We start from the raw sequence: 27,147 nt of genomic DNA on the forward strand, positions 1-27,147 counted from the left end.
GGAAGCTTTGAGTGATTTCAGCTCAGTGTCGATTCTTGGCCATGGCTGTTTGTGACTGTAATCTTCTCAGATGTGGTGTGATGAGGTCTTTTTCCACATGTACATGTGAAATGAATAATATTGATGGGGGGTGTTTTGTTCCAAAAACCTATGTCTTACTTGAAAGCCTTTTTTTCTTTTTGCTGATCCTTTGATCAAAAAAATTGGCCAAAGAAATATTAGAACTTGATATGTTTTTTTTTCTTTTAATAATTATTTTTGAAAAAAGGTTGTGAAAGTTGTGTAAAAGCATTTGTTTTATGGAAGTTAGCCTTCTTTAAGCAATAAATTACTCTTCAGTATGTTTTGGCCAACAAGGGTCAGGGCAAGGGTGCATGAAAGAGAAACAGGCTCAGCCATTACACTTAGTAGCCATAAGGTGATTTTTCATATCTCCTTTCTTTTACACCAAACACTTGGAGTACTTGTTGTTGAAAAGATCAGTTTCAGTAAAATCTGACCGAAGCAAACCATTGCTATTCAAACCCCACTAGTTTTGAGTCAACTACACACACCTGTGTTTTATGGTGTTATTGTTCTTATTATACTTTGAGAACAGTTTTTAACCCCCTGCTATTGTAGCACTTTGAGATTTTATTTGAAATGTAAAGTGCGTTATAAATAAAACGTATTATTATTATTTACATTTGTGGCTCTTGCTTGCCTTCCAAACAGTTTGCTGGGATGTAGATAGCATCTGTTGGTTGTTATTGAGACCTGGTGATCCTAAAGCCGGGCGTACACTGTACGAGTTTTTCCCCTTTTCGGGCCGATTCTTCAGTCGTGCGAGCATTTTTTGAATCGGCCGAATTTCAGCTTGATCGTAGAGGGGGGGAGGAGGGGGGACTGGCTTCTCACGACTACCTCCAGATCAGGAATCGGACGATCGGTGAAAATCAAACATGTTTGAAATTCAGTCGGCTGTCGTGAGGTTTTTGTGAGCACATCCTGCTGTTCAAGCAGAGCTACGAGGGGGCACCCTCCCCTCCTCTCCGTCCCCGCCAGCGGAGGGAGGGAAGCGGGCGTCCCTGAAGCAACCTCCGGCCGGTGTTGGGGAGGGCGAGCCGTCCGGTCCGCGCAACGCGCTGGCCGCCTGTTTCGGCACTCCTCCGCGGTCCGCAACGCGCTGGCCGCCTGTTTCGGCACTCCTCCGCGGTCCGCAACGCGCTTGCTGCCTGTTTCGGCACTCCTCCGCTTGTTGGGGGGGCGGGCCGGGCGACCTGCCGTGCCGCGCGGCCGCCGGTGCGTCTCGTCCCTCCTCTCTCCCCTCCGTTCCCCTGACGCCCGGTGCCTCCTGCGGGCTTCGCCAGAGCTGGGCTCGAACCCCTGCTCTGGGTCCCTGTCACCTACCATCGCTCGCCTGCCTCTGCCACCACAGTGAGCGGTCCCAGAGGGGACACGACGTACAGTGTGAGCAGTCCGGTCTCGTCCGAGCGTCGCGCCGCACAGATCGTGAGCGGTGAACTTTTAAACCCCGCGGTTCCCTCGCACAGTTTGAGATGTATATAAGTACCACGACTGAAAAACTCGTACAGTGTACGCCCGGCTTTAGATGCAACTCTTTGCTGCAGTTCTCCAACAGTGAGCTGTTCTTGTTTTTTTTTTTTACCTTGCTTACCATCCTTCTCACTGTGCTTGGTAGCGAAGAGGTTTCACAGTCTTAGTTATTTTAATTTTTTAATTATTGCTATCACAGTAAAGGTTTAAACTCTTGGCACCTAACTGTTTTCTTTGAGCTTATTGTTTAGAATTAAGATGATCAACTCAGATCTGCCTTGAATGGCATGCTCTCTTGTCTTTCACATTGAGGAAAGGCCAAAAGACATGTTACATTTCTCACACCACCTAAAACATTTAAATTTTGCATTAAAACTGCCCTAACAATCTGTTAGTTCAGATAAATTATCAGTGATGCCACTAACTTGACCATGAGTGTATTGTTCTTAACATTTCTTTTTGTCAAATCAAAGGTTTGATTACTCTCGTTTTTCCCATGTTAAATTTAGCTGCTGCTGCAGCTGCAATAAAACCACAATGTGTTTTAAGTCTTTTTCACAAGACTTTTGCTCGCTTCAGTTTCAAAGGCATACAAAAAGGGAAAAAGTCGTCATTGTTATTGTTCTTTTGTTTTCTGTGTAAAAAGGAAGCCTGTATCTCACAGACTCGATCTTTTCCAATACACTATCTACTATTGATTTTATTCACTCAGAACATATAGATTCAATTAGAGATATGTTCCTGGAGTACATGGTCCATATTCAGAGAATATTTGCTTCCATTATGAATAAATCTGAGTAAATTCTTCCTCTCTTTAAAGTGAATTAAAATTTTCTGTGAAGATAAAACCAATCCACTAAGCATTAAAGCCCTCAAGAACAATTCTAATCTGAAGAAAATGTGGTGCAGCTAGGAGGACTTTTATCAGGCTTGCGACTTTCCTGAGCAAAAGAGAAAATAAGGAAATTGCTACAAATTAGATCATGCTGCAGGGATCATGTTTGTGGTTGAGCTCATTAGAAATGTTCTCACATCTCCCACCCAATGTTATAAAGCCTGAAATAAATGTGATCACAGCACTAATACATTCAACATATGGAAAACTGCAACACCCCACATGTGGGAACTCCCCTCTGCCCATATATCTTCATATCAACTTTTTCTTTTTAATTGCATTCAGGCTTGTAGCTCTCAATAGTGAAATTAATTGCACTGACGAGATATGTTTAAGACAAGCATGAAAGAGTGAACGGAAGAACAAGGCTACTGAAAAGGCAGAAAAAGGGATGATGTTCCCCACAATGTCTACCCAAGACTCAATGAGGTATAGTGACATCTCCAATTCATTTTTGAGTTTATAAAGTTAGGATTTATATGGAAAATGTTCTAGTTAGGAGGACATTGTCAGGAGAAATGCTGTCTTAGAGCAGTAACTTAGAGAATTAACCCAACAGCACCCTATTAAGAAATTTCAAAATGCTCTTTAGAGTGCAGAAACCGCCTGTCATTCACCAGTAGTGGCCCTTTGTGACAAAGACTGTAATTTGAAACACCACAATTCTGGCATCATTCAAAATTAGATTTTGCTTTATTTCTTCTCCTATTCTGACGTCATTTGCATATCAAAGTATCAACAATTACGACCAGAACAGCCTACTTTATTACAGCAAGCCATGCAGTGTCTCACTTTTCTCCACATAATCAGTCCCTGTTTTAGTCATTATGTAAAGTAAAGCAGCTGTCAGATGTATTTCTGGGGGTTTGATTAGCCAGAGCAGACACACAAAAAGAAAACAGAAGCACTGATCCAGGAGTACTTTCTATGTGAGAGAAAAGTAAAAGGGTAATGGCAGTAGTAGTTCTTTTAGTGGCATCATCTAGCGTAGAAACACATGTGACCATTTCAAATAGATTGTTTCCAACAGAGCCACCGTTTACTGTGGGTGAAAGGAAATCAGTCCTCTTCACCTGTTTTCTTCTGTGGAAGATGATCTTTTTAGCCAAAGTGTGTTATATGTTGCCACACATCCATTCGGCATATTCCTATAAAAAAAAGAAAAAAAGCTTTTAATCAAGAAAACTGTCCCTGTCCTAGTCCATCAGACAATACAGGTCTAGACTAAATGTTTTTATTCATGTATGATACTCACATTTGTTGCCAAAACACAATAGAAAAAAATATATAGTTTGTCGGGGTCTAAAATGTTATATATTCCAAAATGTTTTAGGCCAACAAATAAAATTCAATTTGACTTCACTTTTTTCCCCTCCTATGAACCCATATTTTAATCCAGAACCTCTCTCTTTGTGCCACAATTGCTGAATTATTTAAAACTTCATATTTACTATTTGAGACCACAAACAATTATCTCCATCGTACCATGATTGGTGTAATTTCAGAAGAAGTGTTACTAATACCACCCCATACCCCAGAGCCCTTAAGAAGGCTTGATGTATCTAATGATGAAATTGGAGATGGACGACATCATCATATCCCACCCCCACCCCACATGCCACCAGATCAAAAGGCAGGGAAGATAATGACAAGCTCATGCTGTGAGGAAGTGACTTTACTTATTTGAATGCGTCCGAGTCGGAAGGAGCAACATCTGGCTAAGCCCAGGAAGCGAGGCAGGATGCTTGTAGGCCAGGTGTCAGCATTAGCAGTGGAATTGAGCCAACCATAACTTGGATTGGAAACTGTAACTGGGTTTGGCATATTTGTCCACCCTTTTACCACCATAACATCAGAACCTCTTGTTTCCCTGTGTCATTTCAAACGCCTGGGACCCGCCCTTTTAGATTCAGCGTTTGGGTGAGCAGCTGCCAGCTGCGTGTGCTGCCTTGAGTCTTTTGAAATGATGACGTGGCCGACCATTATCAAATGTTTGCCTCCTTTTTCCCCCCTTTTCATTTAGTGTCCTCTCCTTATTAACAGCAGGAATGTACTCTGCACTCTGTAAAAAAAAAAGAGAGAGACTTGCAGAGGCTTGTGCACAGCTGGGACAGGGTGTGTGTGTGCGTCTGCATTTGTGTTTGCAAGTGTGTGGGCATGTGGATATTTGTGTCCAATATGCTTATTGTGTGGTTATTACTTTGTGTCTATAGTTCAGCAGAGCGTTTTCAGTGTGTGAACACGTAATTTGTGGCTAAAAAAAACACGTGCAGTAAATGTAATAAAAGGCTTATCTCATCATTTGGGCTTTGATTACAACCTTAAGTAGTTTATAAGAACGTGGGTGTGTTTTGTGGACCAGTTCCTCTGATCTGTCCGGCAGCGTTTGTCTTCGTCTAGCTCTGTCTGTCAGTACAGATCACTGGGATCCAGATGTTCTGGCGTGGGTGGATCCCAGCATTCCACAATCAATCCCAAAGTTCAGGTAGGCCTGTCTGCTTCCTCCTTTCAGGTCACATGAACCCAGCTTCAAAGTTGTGCAACTGACCCAAAAGCAAATGCTCACCAGGACACAACATGCCCCGTTCGGCCATGGTTTGGCTCGGTTCACCGGCCATAACTTTAATACTTCCTCCGTTCCAGTGGAAGTTTCAGGACGTTGCTCCTTAGTTGGCCACAGGAGTTCCTAATCTAGTCAAGCATACCCTGGGGCTGGTGGGAAGATCTAATCCAGACACCTTTACAGACGCACAACTACATACACAGACAATGTGTATGTGAGAACAGCGATTCTTTTTCCCTTTAGATTCGGTGAACTGTCTAGTCTTGCGAAAATGTTGTTACTGTCTAACTCCGTCTGAGTGATTTGTGGAGCTCTTTGCAGCGGATGTCAGTTGAGAAACCCTGTGAGCTTAAAGAATGACGTGCTTTGTGAAATTCATTAAAATAAAAGAGTTTTAGAATAGTTTTACCTCATCTAAGAATTAGTCAGACAAAGCTATGACCTATATAGCATCTCTCCGGAGTTCACATAATTTGATTTCACAGTGATGAACATAGAATATGTTCTGGATGGGTGTGTCTTCTGTTACTCTGTTTATGTGTTGGAAATGAATCAGAGTTTTTTTTTTTTTTTTTTTTCCTGTTGTGATGACCTGTAGGACCCAAGCAAGACGGGGATCTGCACACTCCTCGCCTCAGCAGACCGGGACCTCCCGCACCGTGAAGCGTTATCCGTCATCCTCTGAGCCCATAACCTCCAACGCTCTGCCCAGCGCCAATGGCTTTTCCAACGGCCATGGCAGCGAGAGCAGAAACTGGTATGGCCACAGGAGCAGACAAAGCAACACGCCGTCCCTTAACGGTCACAGGCCTCCCGGCGACAGCCATCTGCAAGGACAATCCAACAATGTCTTACATCCAGCTGGTAAGAACAAGAAACTAAACATGTCTATACATTTCTTTTCACAATTTTACCTTAATGACTAACATTTGAATCGGCCCCACTGCCCCTCCACCTGCCACCCTACAGGCTTTGCATCAAATGCTCCCAATTCAGGCGAAGTTAATTGATGGTTGCAAGTCAGAGATGATGATTTTGTGGCAAATTTCCTGGTCATTGTACAGCTTTACCCAACAGTACTGACATCTGCCAATTCTGATATAAGATATAAGAATATTATAAGATAATTGTTTCTAGTCGTTTTATTTTGCAGGGTCATAATTATGTAAAGAGAAGAGCCAAAGTCAAAACCTGTGTGTCAGAGACAAGGCCACCGTTTTGGAACAAAATCAACATGTTTAAAGAGTGCTCGTTTTTAATCGTCAATTGAGTCATATATACTGTATATGGACAAAGAAATTAATTAGAGCAATTTTACTGAAATTTGTTCATCCTTCCTGTTATCTCCTGAAAATTATGCCCTCTCTTGCTTTCTTGCAGCTTTGCATGCAGTAGAAAATATAGTTTCCTTTTAAATAGCTTCTTACATCCCTGTGCCTCTTCGGATTTAATTTGAACCATCTTACTGACACTTAAAATTTCTGACTTTGAGTCTTCACCGCTCAGAAACAGGGTCTACAACATAGGGTGTTGTTGTCAACCCGGTAAATGGCAAACGGCTTGTACTTTTATAGCACTTTAACTAGTCCGACGACCCCAAAGCGCTTCACACTACAATCAGTCATTCACCCATTCCCACCCTGACGGTGGTGAGCTATGTTAGCAGCCACAGCTGCCCTGGGGCAGGGGTTGGTAGCTCTTATTGCATCTGCAGAATGGAAATACATCAGTTTTTTTATGTTCCTGAGAGGCCAGCGCTAATCGAGCTAAAATATCTCCTGGCGATTTCTATAACGCAAACACGCCCTGTTAAGCTGGAGCACAAGCACATTAGCCTCTGCTGTCTGCAGCACTCAGGCAGATGTTTCATATCATCGCCGCGTTCGTTGTGTATTTTTACGCTAACCTCTTCTTAATGACAAGGGCTGATCTCTGTTGCTCCGTCTCGCAGCAGAAACGATTTGACCTTATCGTTTCTACGTTTTGCTCTCAGATATTTCATCCCGTCCAAACAGCTGTCTGACGTTCTGGCTTCTGTTCTTTTTCTTGCCTTGTGCCAGGGCAGCGGCTGTTGAACATATTCCCGACATTACACTGTGTTCACATGCACTTACTCTCTCTTTGTCTCCCTCACACATACACACATCCACGACACCTTCTCCTGAAGATAAAGTGCTTGGAGCATCGCCCAACACCTAACAGCTCTCTCCTCCTGCCCCCTTTTCTCCGGCCTGTGGCACATCGCTCATTCGACTACGCCGTGCCACTGGCCCGACTCTCAGCACACACCCTTGCGCACTTATAAACCTCCCGTTCGCCCAGATGAGGAGTGTGTCACTGCGAGGCTGAAGGGGAGGAAAGATGCAGCTCTTCTCCGGCCCGTTCCTTCTCCCCCTGCTGCTGCTTCTCAAGCAGATGTGCTCGTGTCTTCCAGGGGCTAACCTCACCTCCAGCCTGGACCGCATCAAGATCGTCTTCACACCTATGCTCTGCCGGAGGGTGTGCAGCGGCGGACGCTGCTACAACAGCTGCGAGAAGGGGGATGTCACCACCGTGTACAGCGAGACCTCGCAGCAGCAGCAGCAGCAACAGCAACAACAGCAGCAGCAGCAACAACAGCAGCAGCCAAAGAACCAAGGCTTCAGACTCTGTGAGTGTTGACTCCTGGCCCTCGAATGGCTTTTCTTCTCACTCGTTTGATTTTCCTACTTTTTTTGCCTTCCCGATATCTCGTGTTTACTTTCTAATTCACGCACACTTTCCATCTAGTCCCAATTCTGTTATCTCATTCCTCTTTATGAGGTGAGCTGGAGGAAACTAATTCCCCGGTAGCGTGCCGTCTGCTCCGAACACCGAGCTCAAAGAACAAGCCGAGTGGCGCAGATTAAACACGAGCTCTAAATTAAAAACTTACTCTCCAGGAGGAGGGGAAAAAGCAACCGAGAAAGCATGGGCAAGGCAGTATAAAAGCGCCGTAAAACGGGGCTAATCTCTCTTCGTAGACACACACGTGGAGCGGTGGTCCCACGCTCCCAGCACTTAGCCCCATCTCTTTGCGGTTTGCACCTTGTGGTTGGCCCCGCTGTTAACCATTTAACGTGCTCCCTGGGAGAGCAGAAGCAAACGAAAGAATCGACGGAGAGGCAGAACGAGAGAAAGAGTAGCAGCATGAACAGGATTTTATGGGGATTACATTAAACCTGCCATTTATCCAGGGGGCTTTGCTCCGAATTCACACAGAACAGCGTCCATGGGAAGGGAGGGGGTGGTCGGTGCCAGGGCGAGGGGGTCGCAACCCTGCGTGTTTCTTGGTTCTTCTCATCAGTTATAAGAGTTTAGCTAAGAATAAATAATAGGGTACGTTTAGTTGAGAAAGGTCTACATGCCATACATGCATATGTCCTCACCTTTCATATACATCCTTTTTATATGTCCCATGTTGTGACCCAGTGCAACATAAGAAAGTGGGCCACATGAGCACCAGATTAAAAAAACATAAAATATAAGTTGTGACCTTTTGTTTTTATGAAGATGCAGTCAATGGGGAGTTATGTATGTATGTTCATGTATGTCCATATGATGTCTAAGGCTACGATGACAATGCAGGTCTAAATGCTCAATTCCGATTTTTTTGTGAAATCGGATTTTTTTGCGTGTCCGTTCACATTTCCAAATATATGCGACTTGTATGTGATCTCCTGTGTGAACTGAATGCGTTCAACCTAAGTGTCCCGCATGCGCACTCGAGGACGCGATGACGTCACACGTAGTAAGTGTTCTCAGTGTTTGCGGAAGTAAACATGGATTATAATGCTGGCGCGCATTTTGTGGTCATTAATTTATTTTCTAACCGCAGCTTTTCGTCCATTGTCTGCTCTCCTCATTGTTGTCCGCTACGGGTGTCGTCTTTCTTCCTGCTCCTGCATAGCAGGACGCAGAATAGTGACGTTTGTAGTGTATCGGTGACATACAGGTCGGATAAATGCGACCCGGCCGTACAGACACAGGTCGCATTTGAAAAGATCAGATACGTATCGGATTCAGGACCGGATATCCAAGTGGCCTGGGTCGCATTTGAAAAAATCCGATCTGTGTTGTTTAGACTGTCATAAAAAGATCAGATACAGGTCGCATATGGGCAAAAAAATTGGAATTGGGTCATTTCAGGCTGCAGTGTGAACGTAGCCTAAGGCTACGTTCACACTGCAGGAAATGCGACCCAACAGCTTTTTTAATAACAAAGAGAGATGTCAATGGTATTTTTTTTTCCACAAGTTTGTTTTTTTAAACTTTATTCAACACTTCTAGAAACAATTACATTCACCATTACTTCCGTAAACAGTGCACTGCTGTGTGACGTCTCATTCTGTTATCTGAGCATGCAGGTCGCTTTGCGGTCTTGAATTGTTCAGACAGAAGTATGATAATGGTCACATTTAATAGTAGTATTAATGGCCACCTCAAAAAAATATGAAAACAAATAAGTAAATCTTATTTCAGCCAAAAAAATTCGTAATTAAGCATCAAGGCCTGCAGTGTGTCCCCCGTTTGCTACTGAGAGTACATCTCTGATGTGCTTGGGCTGGCACTGCGCTGCATTTCATCCAGCTCTAGAATCTCAGTTTTTAATTTAAATTGACTGGGAGTCAGCAGAACAAGTGTCTTACCCAAGGTATCGTTCATGCTTGAACTGGGACTTTATGCATCACAAATAAGTACTTAATCTTCGCATTTTGTCATGTTTTAACCACATATTTCAATTTATTGTTTTGAGATTTAGAGTGACCGACCAACACACAGTAGTGCATTATTGTGAAATTTGAAAGGTGAGGCCTGCATTAGTATTCATCCGCCCTGAGACAATAATTTGTAGTACGTCTCCACCAGTTTTGCTCATCTACAGCAGGTAATTCCATTTTTCACATTCCTCTTTGCAAATTAGCTCTATTAGATTAAATGGAGACCATCTCTGAAGAGCAGATTTCAGGTCTTACCACAGACTCACTGTTGTATTTAGACATGTAATTTTGGGCCATTCTGATAAATAATTACCAGGCAAGTTCTTACTGTATGTTTAGGGTCATCGTCTTGCTGGAGGTGAACCGCCACCCCGGTCTCAAGTATTTAGCAGCATCTAAAAATTGTATTTCAGGAATGACGGATATTTAGCTCCATCCAGCTTCTCACCCTCGTTTATCAGTATCTGCTGAAGAACAATATTCCCACGGCATGATGCTGCCCCCCCATTTTTGTTGTAGGGATGCTGTGGTCAGGGGGGTGTAATTTTTTTTTTTTTTTTTTACCAAACAGTGTTTCTGCATGATTAATTTTGGCTTCATCTGACAAGAGGACCTTTTTTTACACATGTTCACTGTGTCCCCTACATGTTATGTGGGAAATTTCTAATGGTATCTTGAAGCAATAGCTTCCTTCTTGCCACTTTTCCATCAAAGCCAGATGTGTGGGGCGCACAACTAATAGTTTTCCTATCAACAGATTCCCCCACCTGAAAGAGTTGTCGTTGTGTCCTCCTCATCTCATTTTAAGATGATGGATTAAACAGAGCTGTAAAATGTTCAATGCTTTAGGTGAGGGATTATTGCCTGACCTTCTCCACAACGACGTCCCTGATCTTTCCGGTTGGTTCTCTGGTCTTGATGATGCCATTTGTTCACTGACGTCCACTAATGTTTCCTAGACCTCTGAGGTCTTCCGAGAGCAGCTTTATTTATAATGAGATTAAATTACACACTGGTGGACTCTATTAATTAGCTGACCTTGGAAGACAATTGGCTACACTTTTAATTAGGGGTTTGAGAGGAAAGAAGGACTGAAGGACATCTTCAAAGGACATTTGAAGGACATACACATTTCTGATGCTTTTGTTTAGCAAAATGCGAAATGGTTTGATGCCTCTCAATGCCTTTACAATACATTTAATTTATACAAACAGGCAGCATTCAGCCAGCCTTCATTTTAGGATACTAACTGCAAATCTAGCTGGCTTATGGACTATAAACAGGTTGTTGCTTAAGATTTACATCCCTATTAAAGGGATTACAGAACAAGCCGTTGATGCTCCAAACACTTCTTGACAGCAACCTCCCAAAAGATTAGATTCCTCACACCTCAACTGCAGCCCTCAACAGTATACTTCTTTATGCCCTTCGACTATTCTCGAGAAATCTCCACCCATTACGCAAAAGCACATTGTTAAAGGGCTTTAAGCTCGAATGCTGTAATTCCTGGGGCGCTTAGTGGATGTCCAGGAATGTCGAGTGGACACCAAACAGCTATCTCATGCTGTTGTTATGTTTCCTGCGCGGCGCAATAAACCCGAGGTGCATAATTAGAGCAGACGCACTTGATTCGCACCCCGCTCTTTTAAAAGCTAAACTGCACAGAAGTCTGTTTATGAAGTGAAAAGTGTATTTGTTTAGAGGCTGCTAAATGGTCAGACAGAGTCGTCAGCACTGTGTCGGTCCAAGAATAGTTCATGCCAGGCTGGAACTGGTCTGACACAGACCAGCACAGACACTTTGGGTTTTAATAGCCTCTTTTGGCTGATAATTTAGCCGGCATGTCGAGTCGCAGGAGGCCTTCCTGTGTGTCTGGCCCATTTTATGACTGCCTCTCTTTTTTTTTTTTTTTTTTTGGGCTATGTTGTGAATTACCTATCCCTATGTTCTTTTCTCTCTACTGCTTTCAATCATTTATGTTCAAACTTTTCATTCTAACCCCTTATAGAAGTTATTTTTCAATTTTATTCCATTCCCATCTCTTATATACCCCTGCAGTGTCACCGCTTTTAATGTTGGTTGACAGGGAGCCCATTTCTTTGCATGTCGTCGAGACTGTCCAGACTCGCTACAGTCTCTGATTGCACCTTGTTAATGTGGGACTGTCTGAGTCAAAGAGACAGAGAGGATGCAGCTCACAGCACGATTCCTCAGCAATGAGACTCTTTCATCTCATAATATGAGGCCCTTTGGCATCTCTATACTATCCTTAAAAACAGATCCCCAGTTTTAGGGCTGGATGAATGCTCATTGCAGAAAAATGTCCCTTTTGACATTTATTTATGTCCCAGAGCATTATGTATTCATCATGGCTGGATAGATTTTTAAGTTTTGATTTTCTTTGATGTTTTGAGGTAGAAAGAGGTCTTGTCAGAGCAAATTTGTAGGTAGGAGCAGGTCCAGATACGCAGGGCAACCCATTTCTTTTGCCAAAAGACAAGGTCTTTTAAAGAGCTGAGATAACAGCACATCTGGGGACTGTTGGCTTTTCTGTCTTTTAAGAGAAGAATTGCAACCAATTAATCAAATTTGAGACAAATTTGGAATCCCATGCAAGAGGTGACATTCCAGGTGACATTTTTTAAATGTCACCTGGAATGAGGCGCCCGGCGAACAGCATGGCCACTGCCTACTGTTTGCAAACAAACCCGACCAACTGGAAACCTTTGGACCATGCCCTTCCTATTAGTGCTGACCCCTCTGTTCCTTATTACCTGATCCTTGTGATTAAAGACCATCCAATTAAAATGAAGAGTGTTTTCCCATCATTCCCTTTTGTGCTCCTTCTCTGCAGTCTTCTGTCAAATCCCCTGCATGAATGGAGGCCGTTGCATTGGCAGGGACCAGTGTTGGTGTCCGGCGAACTCAACGGGCAAGTTCTGCCATCTTCCGGCGCCGCCTCCCCCCAGACCCACTCCTCACAGCCGTAGGAATGCGGGCCACCAGGGAGCGAAATCACCTTCCCATTCCACGTACACTTTGCCGCTGTCCAACCAGCAAGGTAAATACTATTTAAGGGGGCCAGTGCTGTGTTTGAATGCATTTTAAAGCAGATGTTAAGGAAATTGCTTCGATGTTTTGAAGCAAGAGTTTGTTTAAAGGTTATAAGTAGTGTTGCGCCAATGCCATTTTTTGGACCCGATACGATACCCGATACCTTGCCGTCTAGTATTGGCCGATACCGATTCCATACCGATACCATCTGTTTGATATTAATGTGTGTGTATATATGAAGAACTGCATACTACTTGGATGTACAATAATTGCCATCATGGTTTTGTCAAACTGCTACCTTTGTAAAGCAGGAAAAAGACTGATACAAAGTGAATCCAGTAGGACTAGTGAGTGTTGGGAGAGAGAAGGCTGCGTTCAAATGACATACAAACATCAAAATGGTATCGATGCCCTATTTGTTGGTTCTCGCCGATACCAATACCGATACCACCATTTTCGTGTGGTATCGGGGCCCCGGCCGATACTGGTATCGGTGCAACACTAGTTATAAGCGGTTGATACCTTACCTGTAATAAACTGCTCTGTTGACATCCTCATTTAGAGTTAATATAGGTTAGCCAGTGTCAGAGGTTTAAGATAATATGTAGTCTGAAACTGGCTGAGACCAAGGCAAAAAATGTAAATGGCTTGTTTTTTTATAGCGCTTTATGAAGTCCGACGACCCCAAAGTGTTTTAAACTACAGTCAGTCATTCACACATTTCCACCCTGACAGTGGTGAGCTGTGTTTGTAGCCACGGCTTCCCTGGGGCAGACTGACAGAAGCGAGGTTGCCATACTTCGGCACCACCGCCGGCAGGCAATGCGGGTGAAGTGTCTTGCCCAAGGACACGACTGAGGCGGTCAGAGTGGCGGATCAGTAACCAGCAATCCGCTGGTTACTGGATGAACTCCCTACCTCTTTGTGCCACCGTCGGGCCAACAGTGGCACAAACAAATGTCTATCATGAGCTTCTTATGCAATATCACATTTGCATCGGTGTTACTCTACCAGTGAGCTTCCTGTGTGAAACACGTATTTCAAACGGAACACATAACACATTTCCAGTCAAAGTAACTCTCTCATAAAAAAAGATATAGGGAGATAAAAAGCAAAACTATAATTCAGTAAGAAGAACTCAAGATTCTTCCAGTTGTGTTAAATTTTTTTTAGGCATCTTTTATGAACCCATAAAAGATGCCATTTACAAGCTTGCTAATTATTTGCAACGAGATTCAGAAAGGAAACACCAACAATCTCAACACTGTACTATTTATTGTATAGTGTTGTATAGTGTAGTATAGTATTCTTTGTTCTATTTCCATAGAACAAGGTCAAGAACATATTAGAGTTCTTATTTTCTGAACAGTTTTTTTTAGCAATTATATATATATATATATTTAATACATTTATTGCTCTTAAGGTGACTACCATCTCAAACTCATACGGCCATCCCTTTGTGTATTTGTTGGATTGTAAATATTTGTTACGTCAGAGTTCAACAGGCGGCCAACAGAGGTCGAAACCCAAAAAGAATAAAACTTGTTATGAGCTGTAAGCACCCGGTCTCACCAGCAGCCACACAGGACCACGACTTGTGGATCAGTCACCTTTAGCCCTGTATGTGATTCAAGACTGACATCAGCGTGGGCTCCGGTAGGATTTTGGATCGGTCTTGACGGTCTTTCTTTTCTTTTACATTCACACGGGGCTTGCTCTTGATTTTCAGGACTTGTTTAAAGTGTAGAGCTCTGCTTCTGTGGGACAGCTGTTGAGGCCAGACTCTATTTTAAGCAAATGAACTAAGGGATGACTCAGTGGAAGTCCTCACATAGTTTGGATAAGGCTGCTTTTATCATAACAGCAGTGGTTATCAGCGACAGAGCTGTGAGGCAACGTGATCTTTTATAAATATAAAAATTGATAGATTTGCTACTTTACTTTCCCCCCCTTTAGAGGTATGAGTTTTCCCCAGTCAATAATACTATCTCAGTCAATTGGTATCTCGAGCTGTTGAGGGGTAAATAGAAGCAGATTAAGTTAATTAAAGAGACAAATGTCCATGTTGCTTTGTCACAGCACATGCGTTTTTCATTTTGCGTGTGTGCCTATTTATACAGAGGCAGAGTCTTGTTAGGAAATCTAGATAAAATCTCCATCTTTTACTTGGACGTTTCGCTCTGTCTGCGAGATTATGATTTATGAGAGTGGGTCAGGATTCTGGGAAAAAACCCTGGCACTCCCTGAAGATGGATGTTTCCCCTTCTGTCAGAAAGACAAAAGGGCTCGTTCTAGACATTGCAACATCTTCTTAGCTCTACAGTAAATCTGTTTTTGGTATTTAAATTGATTTGATTTAAACCGGAAAATCCCCAAATCTTTGTGTTCTCCTTGTTGTGCAGCGGTGCTCTGACGGGAATACTCGGTCTACTCTAGATCTCATAATTTGCAGATGAAGCAAATGTTTGTTGAACAAGTTTGTGGTCGATGTTAGCTGATAACTCACAAATTGGAGAATGTAAATACAGCTTGTCTGCTTTGGATGTTGACGCAGTGTGACTTATAATATTGCAAATTTCAAAATGTAAACCATCCACTGTTTTGTGTAAACTCTGGATATCTGTGTCCCAAGTGTCTCTCCACCCATCCATGGTGAACGTCCACATTCAGCATCCGCCGGAGGCCGAGGTCCAGGTTCACCAAGTAGCCCGAGTTCAGCCTGGACAGAGACCAGCCATCACGGAGGGGGCTCACTCTGTCCAGCAGCGCTCGCAGCCGGGGAACGGACACGAACACTCGAGTGAGCACAACGGCCGACTCACACACGACAACGGCTACTGGAACGGCCACAGCACGACTCTCATCCTCCAGAATGGACATGTTGGCAGATGCTTTCAGGAAACAGTGGATGGACAGGTATTATGTTAAGCCTCTACAAAGCATTGTTTAAACTGTCATCACGTTGTCATCTTGGAGCTTTGCTCTCATACTGCAGAGTACAGAGGGGAAAGTTGCTTTTATCTTCGCAGTTCTTTACTTTCGCAGAGATCTGGTGTCTAAAACAGGAACTCTGCCCTTGAAAATGGTTTATTGTTATCATCCAGTGCACAGACAAAGGACAGGGAGAAAATGTGTGTAAAAGCAGCCATTTTCCAAGGAGTTTGTTTGGGCTTCCAGGAAGCATCTATATGCCCGTATAAAGACCAGTTTAAAAGAAAAGAAGCTTAGGCAAAGCAAAACCTGAAGAAATAATTATGGTTTTAACCAACATTGTATTTTCTTCAAACACAATTAAAACTGTAACATTTGAAGCAATAAAATTGGTGCAACCATTTGCACATAGATTATCTGTGTAGATTATGAGAAATTTAAAAAGTGCAAATTTTACACTGATAAAAAAACAACATTTAAGCGTTTTTCCCTGTTGAACACAGCTAAGATATCCCATTCATTCAGCATTGCCAAGTCTGCTTGGTATAAGCAACTTTGGGCCTGTGTTTTTCTAAAGTTGCTTGTAAACTACATGAGATGTGAGTTGCACTCTTTTGGGCTTGTAAAGACATTTATTTGGGCTTGGCTTATTTTCCCAACAGAACCCTTTTTTATCTGGTTATTGTGCCACACAGTAAGAGATATTAAGAGACTTACTCGCAGTGCGGTTGCATTATAGATGACGTGAGCCGGCTAAAGTATCTACCCGGTGGGTTGCTTGTTTGGCTTGTTTTCCTACAGGTTGTCACTTGTGTCTCTCACAAGATCTGGCAACACTGCGCTCACTGGCAATGACCACCTCAGGGTTAACATGTTCCGCCTGCCTAAATGTCTGACTTTAACATTAGCGCTGTCTCTAAACTAGTCAAAGTCGGATACAAAATTTCGAAAATCTTTTCTAGCAAGGTGACACATTAGTCTTCAATAATAGACGGCACATGTTTGCTGTTGAGTTGTACTTACCCCTCAAAAACCTTTGCTGGTATTACGTTTCACTTTAGCAGTAGCATTATTGCTTATTAGTTATAGTCAGATACAAATGTAAGTTATTGCTTCAATACAAAGACATTCTTAACTACAGGCCTTATGATAGTTCATAATATTTATTAGGTCCAATGCTACTGGAGATAGGTACCAGCCCTTGCGACAATGCATGGATAGGCAGGTATAGATGATGGATGGATGTTTACTAAATTGGCATATTCATTCATAATAGAAACCATATAATGGACATAGACACTCCGATCATCAAATGACAACAGCTCATAATTGACTGAACCAACATCTGTAAAAAGTGGAAATCTAAATGTTGAGGTGGTATTTGGTACCTTCACACGTAGCTCTTAGTGTTACAGTTTAACAATTTATGAATATTATGTTAGCAAACTAACTTGATTAAATTGACATAATTTTACTGGCTCATATTTAATGCCCTTCAAAATCCATTTTTATAGTGTACAATAAGTATCTAGAAGGGAAATTGTATATGTACTGAAACAGGAAAAGAAAAGTCTGTGCATGAGCTTGGCAAATGGCTAGTAGAGCACACATTGATGCTCTTTGCCTTTAGTTATGCAGTTACAGCAAAGTATTAGTGCATAATTGAATTTTTTACTCCAGTATTAGTTCCCATTTTCTCTAATCAGGTCTGATAGGGGCTCGAAATTAAACTTCAGAGTCATAACGTCAAAAACGAAGTCGAATCTGGGCAAGAATGATGCATAAAGAAGCATTGAAATAAAGTTTTCCCCTTGTTTCTGCCAGACAGAAATCATGTTTCTCACGAATGGAATCTCCAGTTAAATCACAAGTATCAGCTAAAAATCTAATAACTACAGTTTGAGAGTCTCTTGTTTAATAATTTACCAAATACCTTCATGAGGCATGCAAAGACGTTCGTAGATGGGTTAAACTGGCCGAGTCCAGTTTTCTTTCTTCAAGCATGTTCTGAAATAGCCACACGTAAAACCTTGCCAATGCACAAACAATTGCATGTAAACAATCACGCATGCTCAAACTTGTAATCCTAAAAACTTGCTTCACAGATTTAACACAGCTGTTTGCCATTGCAGTGTGGCAAACCTCTGCCAGGGCTAACCAAACAGGATGATTGCTGTGGAAGTGTGGGTGCCTCCTGGGGTCTGAACAAGTGCCAAAAGTGTCCAACTAAACCAGGTAATCCTTCAGTTTAGAGTTAATCTGAATTAAACTGTTTTTATTTCTTGACCATGGTTATATAACATCTTTAAATCTGAACCGCAACCAATTTCTATCATTTTTGATACACTTTCTGGGTTGATTTTCTTCATAAGTATTCTTGTTTAGTTGCTCCAAATAGTTTGCAGAAAGTAGTTGGCAAGTAATTTGTCAGATTTGATCTAGCCTTATATTCTAAAGACTCAAAAAATGAATCGGACTTGAGATCATGGAGTCCCACAAATAACCTTTGTCCCATCTGTTTAGGGGTAAAATTCACAAGGCAAGTGTTAATTATCTGAATAAATGATTAATGTTTCCTGCTCTGACTTATATGTTGGTAACTTGGCCAGCCAGGTTGATAATGTGTAGCACTCTCCGTTCTGCACATTATCAGTCTGGGAATGCGCCTATTGAAACTGTTTGAGGAAAGGAGCAGAACTCTCCAAGCTGATTGGGCGAAGCAAAACCTAGTGCCCGCCTACCAGAGGTTGGTTTTAGCCAATCGCAGTATCAAATTAAAATGTGATAGCAGATGTGATAGCAGCAGCTACGCGTGCGTCCTCCTGCCCTGCCATGTTTGTGTTGGTTTGGCTGTGGGCTCGTCAGCGCTTGCTTTCGTCACAACGTGATTGGCCAAAACTGTTTTAGGTTCGGACATACTTGATGCTGAACTTGAACTTGCACCTCAAACACTCAAGAATTGGCTTGGATTGTTGTTCAAAGATACTTGGCCTTTATGTCTCTCACATATTTATATCTGACTTGGATTTTGTTCTTAAGGCCTGAGAATTGACTTGGAGCTTCCCTTTAAAAACTTGAGACTTGACTTGGACATACACCTGACTTGGGGCTAGCCCTGAAACACTTGCGATATGACTTGGATTCAGCTCCTTTAAGATTTGAAGCTTGACTTGGTCTTACCCTTTAAACACTTCAGACCTGCTGTGGACTTAAATATTAAAGACTTTACACTTGACTTGGACTTGCCCCTTAAATTTTTTTTGAATTACTTGGAATTAAGCCTCAGAGAGTTGAGACTAAGCCTATGTTCACACTGCAGGTCTTGATGCTCAATTCCGATTTTCTGCTGACATGGTTTTTTTTTTTTAGTTGGCCGTTCATTCTACTATTAAATGCAACCATCATCATACTGTTTTCTGATTGGTTCAAAATTGTCACAGACGTCGCAGGGCAGTGCTACCTTTGAGGAAATAATGAAGAATTTAATGGTTTCTAGAAGAGTTCAATAAAATAATTTTTTTTTAGATTCAAAAAGAAAAGAAAATGTGCCTACCAGCTGCTTACCAGCTGCTACCTCTCATTATTAAAAAGCTGATGAGCAATGAAAGCTGACAATATTAAGACCACATTATAGTAAAATGAAGTAAGGTAAGAAGAAAGTAGCACAGCTATTAACAACGATCTTTTATTGAGCGCTAGCCGCTACTACTGTGTGTGGATGTGTAGTGAGGGACAGGAGAGTGATGTCAAAGACGGATAAAATGCAACATGACCTTTAGACAGCAGATGCTTTGAAAAACATCTGATACTTATCCAAATTAGTATCACATATGGATTTGGCACAGATTGGATTTTTTTGGGGGTGAGAAGATTGGAATCGGGCCATTCAACCCTCGAGTCTCAACTTGTATTTGTCATTTGAGGATTTTAGACTTAACTTGGACTTCATTAAAGACCTAAGACTTTAAAACTGGAATAAACACTTAAAGACAGACTTAACTTAGACTACCCCTTTTAGTACTTGAGATTTGACTTGTTGTTCCCCATCAAAGACTTAAGACTTGGCCAGGATTCCCAGACTTACACCAAACAGGCTTTTGACTTGACTTGGATTTTAGTTTTTTAGAGTTGAGATTTGACTAAGATTTATTCCTGAAAGACTTGACATGGACTCGCCCCACAAAAAACTTGAGACTTACTTTGGACCTGGGCTTCAAAAACATGAGAGGCATAAGGTTTGTCTTGGAGTTAGACCTGAAAAGTTTGAGTTGACTTCACCAATTCACCAATTTAAAAGATTTGAGACTTGGAAAACACGAACACCTATTAAAAGATGGACAACTTCGATGTTAACGGGTAGAAAAGAGTTTTCCTTAGACAGCTTTGTGACTTAGTCTTGCATCCAGGGTAATCAAATGAAGTGGTTTGCACTTCCATAAAGCCAAACCCTGGATGCACATAAAAACACATTTAGCGCACTGATGAGATCCTGGCAGGCGCGCCACCCATCTTGTGGGCAGAAACACCAGTGTGGGCTTTAAATAGTAAGGAAATGAACGGCTCCCCAACCCGAGCTGTGGTAGGTTTGAGAAAAAGCAGCGGTGACTGTGTGTCGGCCGGCTGGCTGGGTGGCAACGCGGTCCACATTAGACGGAGCTGCCACTCGGCCTGACAGCTCTGAATGGGATGCGGATTCCCTGTTTGTCCTCACATTGCAGCTTTATTTATCTCCTAGCTTTCTTAATCACATCATGACGATGCCCACATACGCAGCGTGCCTGAACCATGTTTGACTGGACCTTAATCAGAAGCAGATACACACCCTCCCTGTCTCCTCCATCAATAATAGATGTCTATCCATTCCTTCTTGGCTCCCCCCCTCAGCTTGCCTCATTCCCGCTCTTTCTGTGTCTTCAGCGTGCTCTCTTTTGGCTCCCAGATGTTTTCTTTGCCTGCTTCCTTTGAAGTTTTGAGGGTGAAAAAAAAGAGTGAATACCCTGATTGCTCCTTTTTGTGGCTCTTTTTTTTTGGGGGTGGGGGGGGGGGGGGCAACGTTATGTAGGCTGAGAGGTCACACGCAGGAGGACACAAAAGGAATAAACTCAATGTTAGAAAGGAAAAGATGAAGTCATGTACTGCATCCCAAAGGCCACAAAGGAAAGTTCAACAAAATAAACACTTAGAATTTTCTCTCGGTGTTATTGTTCCCAGTTTAGACCATGGCTCGTCATTCTTGGATCTTCGTTCTTCTTTTTTTTCACACTGAATTAGTCGGCTGTGAGCCTTTAGGATAGAGAGGAGTCCTATAGCTTTATACAAGCCTCATGCGTTTCCCATTGAGTATGTGATAATTGTTCTATAAAAGCTTAGTTTGTGTTTAGGCATGTAATGCTGCCATTGGCTGTTTTGTTACCAGTCGCAACAATGCATGGCTGACTGGGGGAAAAAGGACTCACTACATCCTATTTTTTATACCCTAAGAAAATGCCAGTGTGAGCACAGATAGACGGAGTTAAGGGCTTTTAGCCTTTCCTTCTTGTCTCCACATTAACCTCAGAATATTTACGTCAGCTTCATCTGACCCACTGTTAGAAATCCGTGGCTTCTGTTGCAGTCTGGGTGTGTCTGCGAAGTCTTGTACAAGCATTGCACTGCTGTTGATTTTAATCACACAGCTGGACATTGTTCACCCTTATTGAACCCAGGTTTTGTATCGTTGTGGCAATCGCTACACGTTTGTGTGTGCGAAGGAGAGCGAGCGGTCATCCTGGAGGCAAGAATGCCAGCCTGCGCCGTTTTACTGGTAGACGAAGCCTTCAGGAGCCAGGACCTTTAAAAGTCACATGCTGAGGATTCCTGCAGTAATGAGATCCAGATCAAGCAGAACAAGCTGTAGTTAAAGCCATCCTTCTGGCTGACATGAAGAGGTGGAGTAACAAAATGGCCCTGCTCTTAGTTCCAAACTCGTTGTATAATTGCAATTTATGAAACTCGTGTAGAGATTCTTGGACTTGGATGCTAATAAAACATTTTTAGTGGTACCATCAAATTGCTTTGGCCCAAGTCCGACCAAGCCCGACTTCCTGTAAGCGTGCTGGCAACCCCTCCCATACTGTACGTTGCACAGCTAATGGAGTTTCACAAGCCGTTTGTTTCTCCAGCTGTCACTGACGGGCAGCATCCTTCTTGTGACTCTCCAAGTTAGGGTTGCTGGGAGGCTTTACTTTCGATGTCCCCAGAGTAAAAAGTAACCGCCACACCCACAGGAGTTCTAGATTTTTCTAGCTCTGTAATCAGGAGTCACGGGGTTCAAATTTTGCTATATTCTCCTTTTTGCCTTTTTGCAGTGAGGATCAGAAATGATGATCCAGGTTAAGTAGACTCCTTTTCCAACACGTGCCGCACTTTCATACTCATGCATTACCATCTTGCACCTGTAAAAAAGGAAAATCTTACCTAGGCACACAAAACTTTGTGCATTGTGGCTCAGTAGCTCAAGAATTAGGAAGATGCATGGTCTTGAAGTGCTAAAATCTCAATTTAACCTAATCTTGTAATTCTGAGCAGCTTTTTATTTTGCCCTATTTCAAGTTAGTTTGTTCTATTGTCTGATCGGGCCTGTCTGCTTGTGAAATATGACTGATTATGACTTATGACCAAACCAAAATACCTCCAAGTGACTTTCTGCTGGTAGATATTGTTTATTGGAATGATATACTGCTTTCCCATTCAGTAGTTCATGAGATTATAGAAGATGACATTTAATGATGTCAAAATTGGTCAAAATGTTCCTTTGGTGAGTTTGAATTGAAACAGTATAGTATATGTCTCTTGAATGATGTGTTAATTTCGTACATGAAGAAGTCTTATGAAGCAACTGCAAATATAGGAATAGGTGAATGAGTGAAATTATCAGCACTCCAGGAGCGTCAATCAGAGATTGTGTGACTGATTTCCATTTACCACTTTAGGAAAGGTCTGGCCTGCCAATGCTGATTTCTCTTTAATAACTGTAAATATGAACAAATTACCTGCCGTAATTTCTGGCTGAATAGAATATTAAAACTGCCCTATAAATTCAGTGTTTCTCGGCAGTGGCATCTGGGATGGGGATTTATTAGATATCTTGGATTACACCACAACAAAAAAGCAGAACTAGAACATTATCACAAAATCACTTGTCTTTTGCTGGATTTTTAAGCCTGGTCAGATCGGTCCAAATTCCTTTATCCGCTTTTTTTTTTTTTTTCTTTCGTTGCACCATTCTCTCCCGCCATATCATCGTGGTTGTTTGAGTCTTACACGTGTGTTCGTACATTTAAATGACTTTCATGCCATGCGTGTCTAAGTTTCCAAAGGTGTGAGATTGATGAACGGATGGAATGGATTGAGAATGGCACAAAAAGCGCAAAATGACCAACAGCACCCAGATTACAATCTTTGAGTAACCAATTATAGACCAGCATGAGGTCACATGGAAGTCAAAAGTTTAATACTATAAATGCACACTTACTTTGTTGGTGCCCCGTTGCCATTGAACCATATTTAGTCAGGCCTACACACACACACACACACACACACACACACACACACACACACACACACACACACACACAAACAACTTAAACAATTTTAAACCAAAATGGAATGGGTATGCTAAAAAAAATAAATCAGATACGAAAATTACTTTTTATTTTGTAATTTGAGTGTGTCTATATTTTCTTCCTGCAATTTTGATGGGAACATCCCCCACTGTTAATAGTACCAGTAAAAAAACACAAATATGGAGTTATTTATTCATTTAAAACCTGCTTTACTCTTTTACAAGATAGCTTATAGCTGACTAACTTTTTTCTACTTCATAGATGATTTTTAACTTTCTTCCACAAGATCCAATCTCGATATGAAACACCATTGTAATATTTGAGAGAGAAAACCTCTAGGGGGGGAGTCTGTTCAACATGGGGTTCACTTTAGAGACAGATGAAGCAAATGCAAAGGCCAAGAGAGCGCCGCCACTTCCAGATTTCCCCCATGAGCTCATCCCTCTGAGACCTTCCATCAATTCCCAAAACATTCAATCTAACGTCCACAGCGGGGCCAGAGCCTGTGCTTCCTAATTTTATTAGCTCTGATCAAACATGAATGGTTGTTAACAGCCAAATAAGCCAAAGAAATGGATTACTTGGCCTCGGAAACAGAGCACATGCGCTGGAACAACTCCACGGCAGCTTCTCGTTGTAATTTGATAGAGACGTCACATGTCTCTGACAGCGTTTTATCCACTGATGTTGACTTAGTGTCATCCTTTCGCGGCTAAAACGATGAAGCTATTAGCCGGACAGCAGCGTGGCTAATCACGACAGAGCCGACCCGACCGCGATGAGAAATAATCCCAGTCGGAGGAAAATGGATATGAAAGTTGCAAGCCATTTCTTAATTGGATCCAAGCTAAGTTCAGGAACAGGAATGCACTGTGGCATGCCTTCCCCTGGAAGGATCCCAGGTGGTTAATATTCCACAGTGAGTTGGAGATTATAAAGGAATGCTGGTCTGCTTCAAATGTGTTTGATGTGGCTCACACTGTCATCGGTATCTCTAAGCAGGGCATTAGTTTAATCGGCAAACTATGCAAAAGGATGACAATGTTTAACTTATCGAATACCAAAAAAAAAGCATGTTTTAGGTAGAGTTGAGCTGTTAATGAAGGCCTGTTTGTTTCTGTTGTGCATGTGTTATAGGTTGGCTCCGTTGAAGCAATGTGTTACCACTCAGAATTGAAATGTTCAAGCTAAAGCAGCCTTTTGCAGCTCTTATGCTGTAAGCGTTGTCAAGAGGATAATGTTCATTTCTATGTGTGCTCCAACAGATGAGCCTCAGCTTCAGTAGCAGGAACTCAATAAACACATTGCACGTGATATGGCTCATCCTGTTTGGCAAATGCTGACTGTGCCAATGATTCCTGTTTTGGACATAAAAACAGCTTTATTCTTCACTGTTTGTTCTAATTGAAGCTGTGGCACAAATGTTAAGAAGCTAAACCTTTTTTCACTGTGATTCAAAACCTGTATTTTGTCCTCTTTTATGCCACCAGTTTGTCTTATAGTGGATTGTTGGAGATTACGCTTCTGGAAAGGATTTTGTGTAGGTCTTGGCTTAGGTGTTGATGGTTTTCCAATGTTTCCCCCAAGGGAAGGGCAAAGGATAGCGTCTCCAGTTTGCATCCTGTTGATGGCATGCATCCCGTCTCCTTCCATCTTCCACACGTTCTCAAGTTTTCCAACCCTTTAAGTGGGAAAGCCCAGCGCTGTGGTTGTCTGCAAGCAAGTCCCCTGAGAAGCTGGCAAAGAGCCCTCAGGCCTCTGATTGATGGACCAGTGCAACCCATCGTCTTAGAAGAACAGCCTAAAAACTGGGAGGTCTACAGATACATTGCAATAAATTCAGCTATTAAAGATTTCTGGATAGCTTAAGAGCACAAATTACCCTGAATTCCCGTCACCCTTCTCAGTCTGCTGTTTCCCCCCCTTAAATTTCCTCTTTCAGTGTGTATAAGCTGTCTTTTCATTCATAATAACCTTCAGCGCCCGTCTATTGAGGAAACTTATCTTCGTATCAAAACAAGACTTAAAGGATTTCTCCTAATTCAAGATGGCACAACACAGGCAATCAAGCCACCCCCTGAAGGCATTTCAATAACACCTTCAGGTCAGAGAATTTAAGCAAATATTATTGAATATTGTCCAGTGGAATGCACAACACAATTGAATGGAGATGAGAAATTAGTGAGGGGTGACAAATTCTTTTGTCGGAACAGGGCTAAATGGATAGACAACAATTGGTAGGTTTTTGTCTGTCCTCTCTGTGGACCCAGGCTTGTCTTTGTAACCAAGGGTGACCCTAATGATGCGCAGCTTGAGTTCACTCTTGCAGGCCACTGCCCGAGCAGCTCTGCATTTTCTACCCAAGTGATTTCAGATTGAGGCATGGGAACGGCATTGTCATCAAAACTTTTCAGAATCCCTCCAGTCTTTACTTTTTGTATGATCAGGTTAATACCGTGCCCACTTTGTCCATCTTTCTTAGGTCAGACTCAGCAGTAGAGGTTTTTCTTTTCTCTGAAGCAGGGCTTCTCTACGTAACTATTGTACAAGTGACACTTGTACCATTTAGCATAATTATTTGGAAGGCAAAAACAAACATGCAAACTGTGATTGAGCGCTACCAAGCAGAAAAAGGCCGAAAAGATTAGTTGTTTAAAGCACTTGATCTTTGCTTCTAAAAAGTGAAGCACATTGGAGAAGATTTCGGGAACTCCTTGTACAAACTGTAGTCCATGACAGTGAACCTGGCACAATTTCTGCTGGCTACTTTGTTCTATTCGCCTTTACATGCATCTGGGAGTGACCTCAAGCTTAATTTTACAACGGTCCAGTTGCAAGTTCAGAAAGCAGCTGGGATTTGCTAATTGATAAGGTCAGAGACCCGTCTTGCTGCTGTTGGCTATATAAGATAAAAACAATGTATTTCTCTGCATTTGTGCATCCAAACACTAGCAACATATTAGGCACACATTGCTACTACGCGTTTGGACACTCTTTTGCTTTCAGAATTGAGTTAATTTGTTAAAGGATGCAGTGGCCTGCAAAAGTATTCACTCCCCTTGGCATTTTTCATGTTTTGTTTCCTCACAAACTGGAATTAAAATGAATTGTTTGCACCATTTACTTTACAGAAAATGCCTACAATGTTCAAAACGTATTTGTTTTTTGATGTGACGCAAACAAATAGTACAAAATAACAGAAATCTTCTGCATGTATAACTAATAACTCCCCTTAAAGTCAGAGTTTGTTGGAAGTTGGTTTGAATTTGTCTCTAAGATCTGGCCACATCTTACCACTGGGATTTTTACTCTTTCCTCAAGGCAGAACTGCTCCAATGATCTTCCAAGTGTAATCACAGCTTCTTAACTGGATTGAGGTCTGAACTTTGACTAGGCCATTCCAACACATGTAAATGTAAACCACTCAATTGTAGCTTTAGCAGTATCTTTTTGGTCCATCTCTGTATAAAGCACCATCTATTTCCCAGTTCCTGCTGGTGAAAATGATCCCCACTCCATGTTTCATTGTGGGGATTGTATTCTTGGGGCGATGGGATTTGTTGGGCTTGTGGTTTCCTTGGTGACTGAAAAGTTACATTGTTAGTTTTTCCTGGCTACCCTTCCATAAAGTTCAGCTCTATAGAGCGTACGGTTTATTGTGGTGCTATGGACAGATCCTCCAGTCCCTGTTGTGTTACTCTGAAGCTCCTTCAGGGTTACCTTTGGTCTCTGTGCTACCTCTCTGATTAATTCATACATATTTTACTCATTTCTCTACACCGTCTTAGACTATTTTGTCTAAGACAAAATAAAGATACATAAAAT

The 27,147-nt window shown here is 42.1% G+C and overlaps 1 protein-coding gene across 3 annotated transcripts in view; it reads left to right on the forward strand.

The window, feature by feature from the left end:
- LOC105916778 (latent-transforming growth factor beta-binding protein 2) overlaps positions 1-27,147 on the forward strand; it is a 140,793-nt gene that overhangs the window by 46,412 nt on the left and 67,234 nt on the right. For all 3 annotated transcript variants that reach the window (XM_036150700.1, XM_036150701.1, XM_036150702.1), the window contains exons 4-8: positions 5,593-5,858; positions 7,429-7,644; positions 12,588-12,794; positions 15,420-15,703; positions 17,851-17,953. In XM_036150700.1, the coding sequence (XP_036006593.1) occupies positions 5,593-5,858; positions 7,429-7,644; positions 12,588-12,794; positions 15,420-15,703; positions 17,851-17,953 (1,076 nt within the window). The remainder of the gene's footprint in view (positions 1-5,592; positions 5,859-7,428; positions 7,645-12,587; positions 12,795-15,419; positions 15,704-17,850; positions 17,954-27,147) is intronic.

This window comes from Fundulus heteroclitus, chromosome 19 (assembly GCF_011125445.2).
Source record: "Fundulus heteroclitus isolate FHET01 chromosome 19, MU-UCD_Fhet_4.1, whole genome shotgun sequence".
Lineage (NCBI taxonomy): Eukaryota > Metazoa > Chordata > Actinopteri > Cyprinodontiformes > Fundulidae > Fundulus > Fundulus heteroclitus.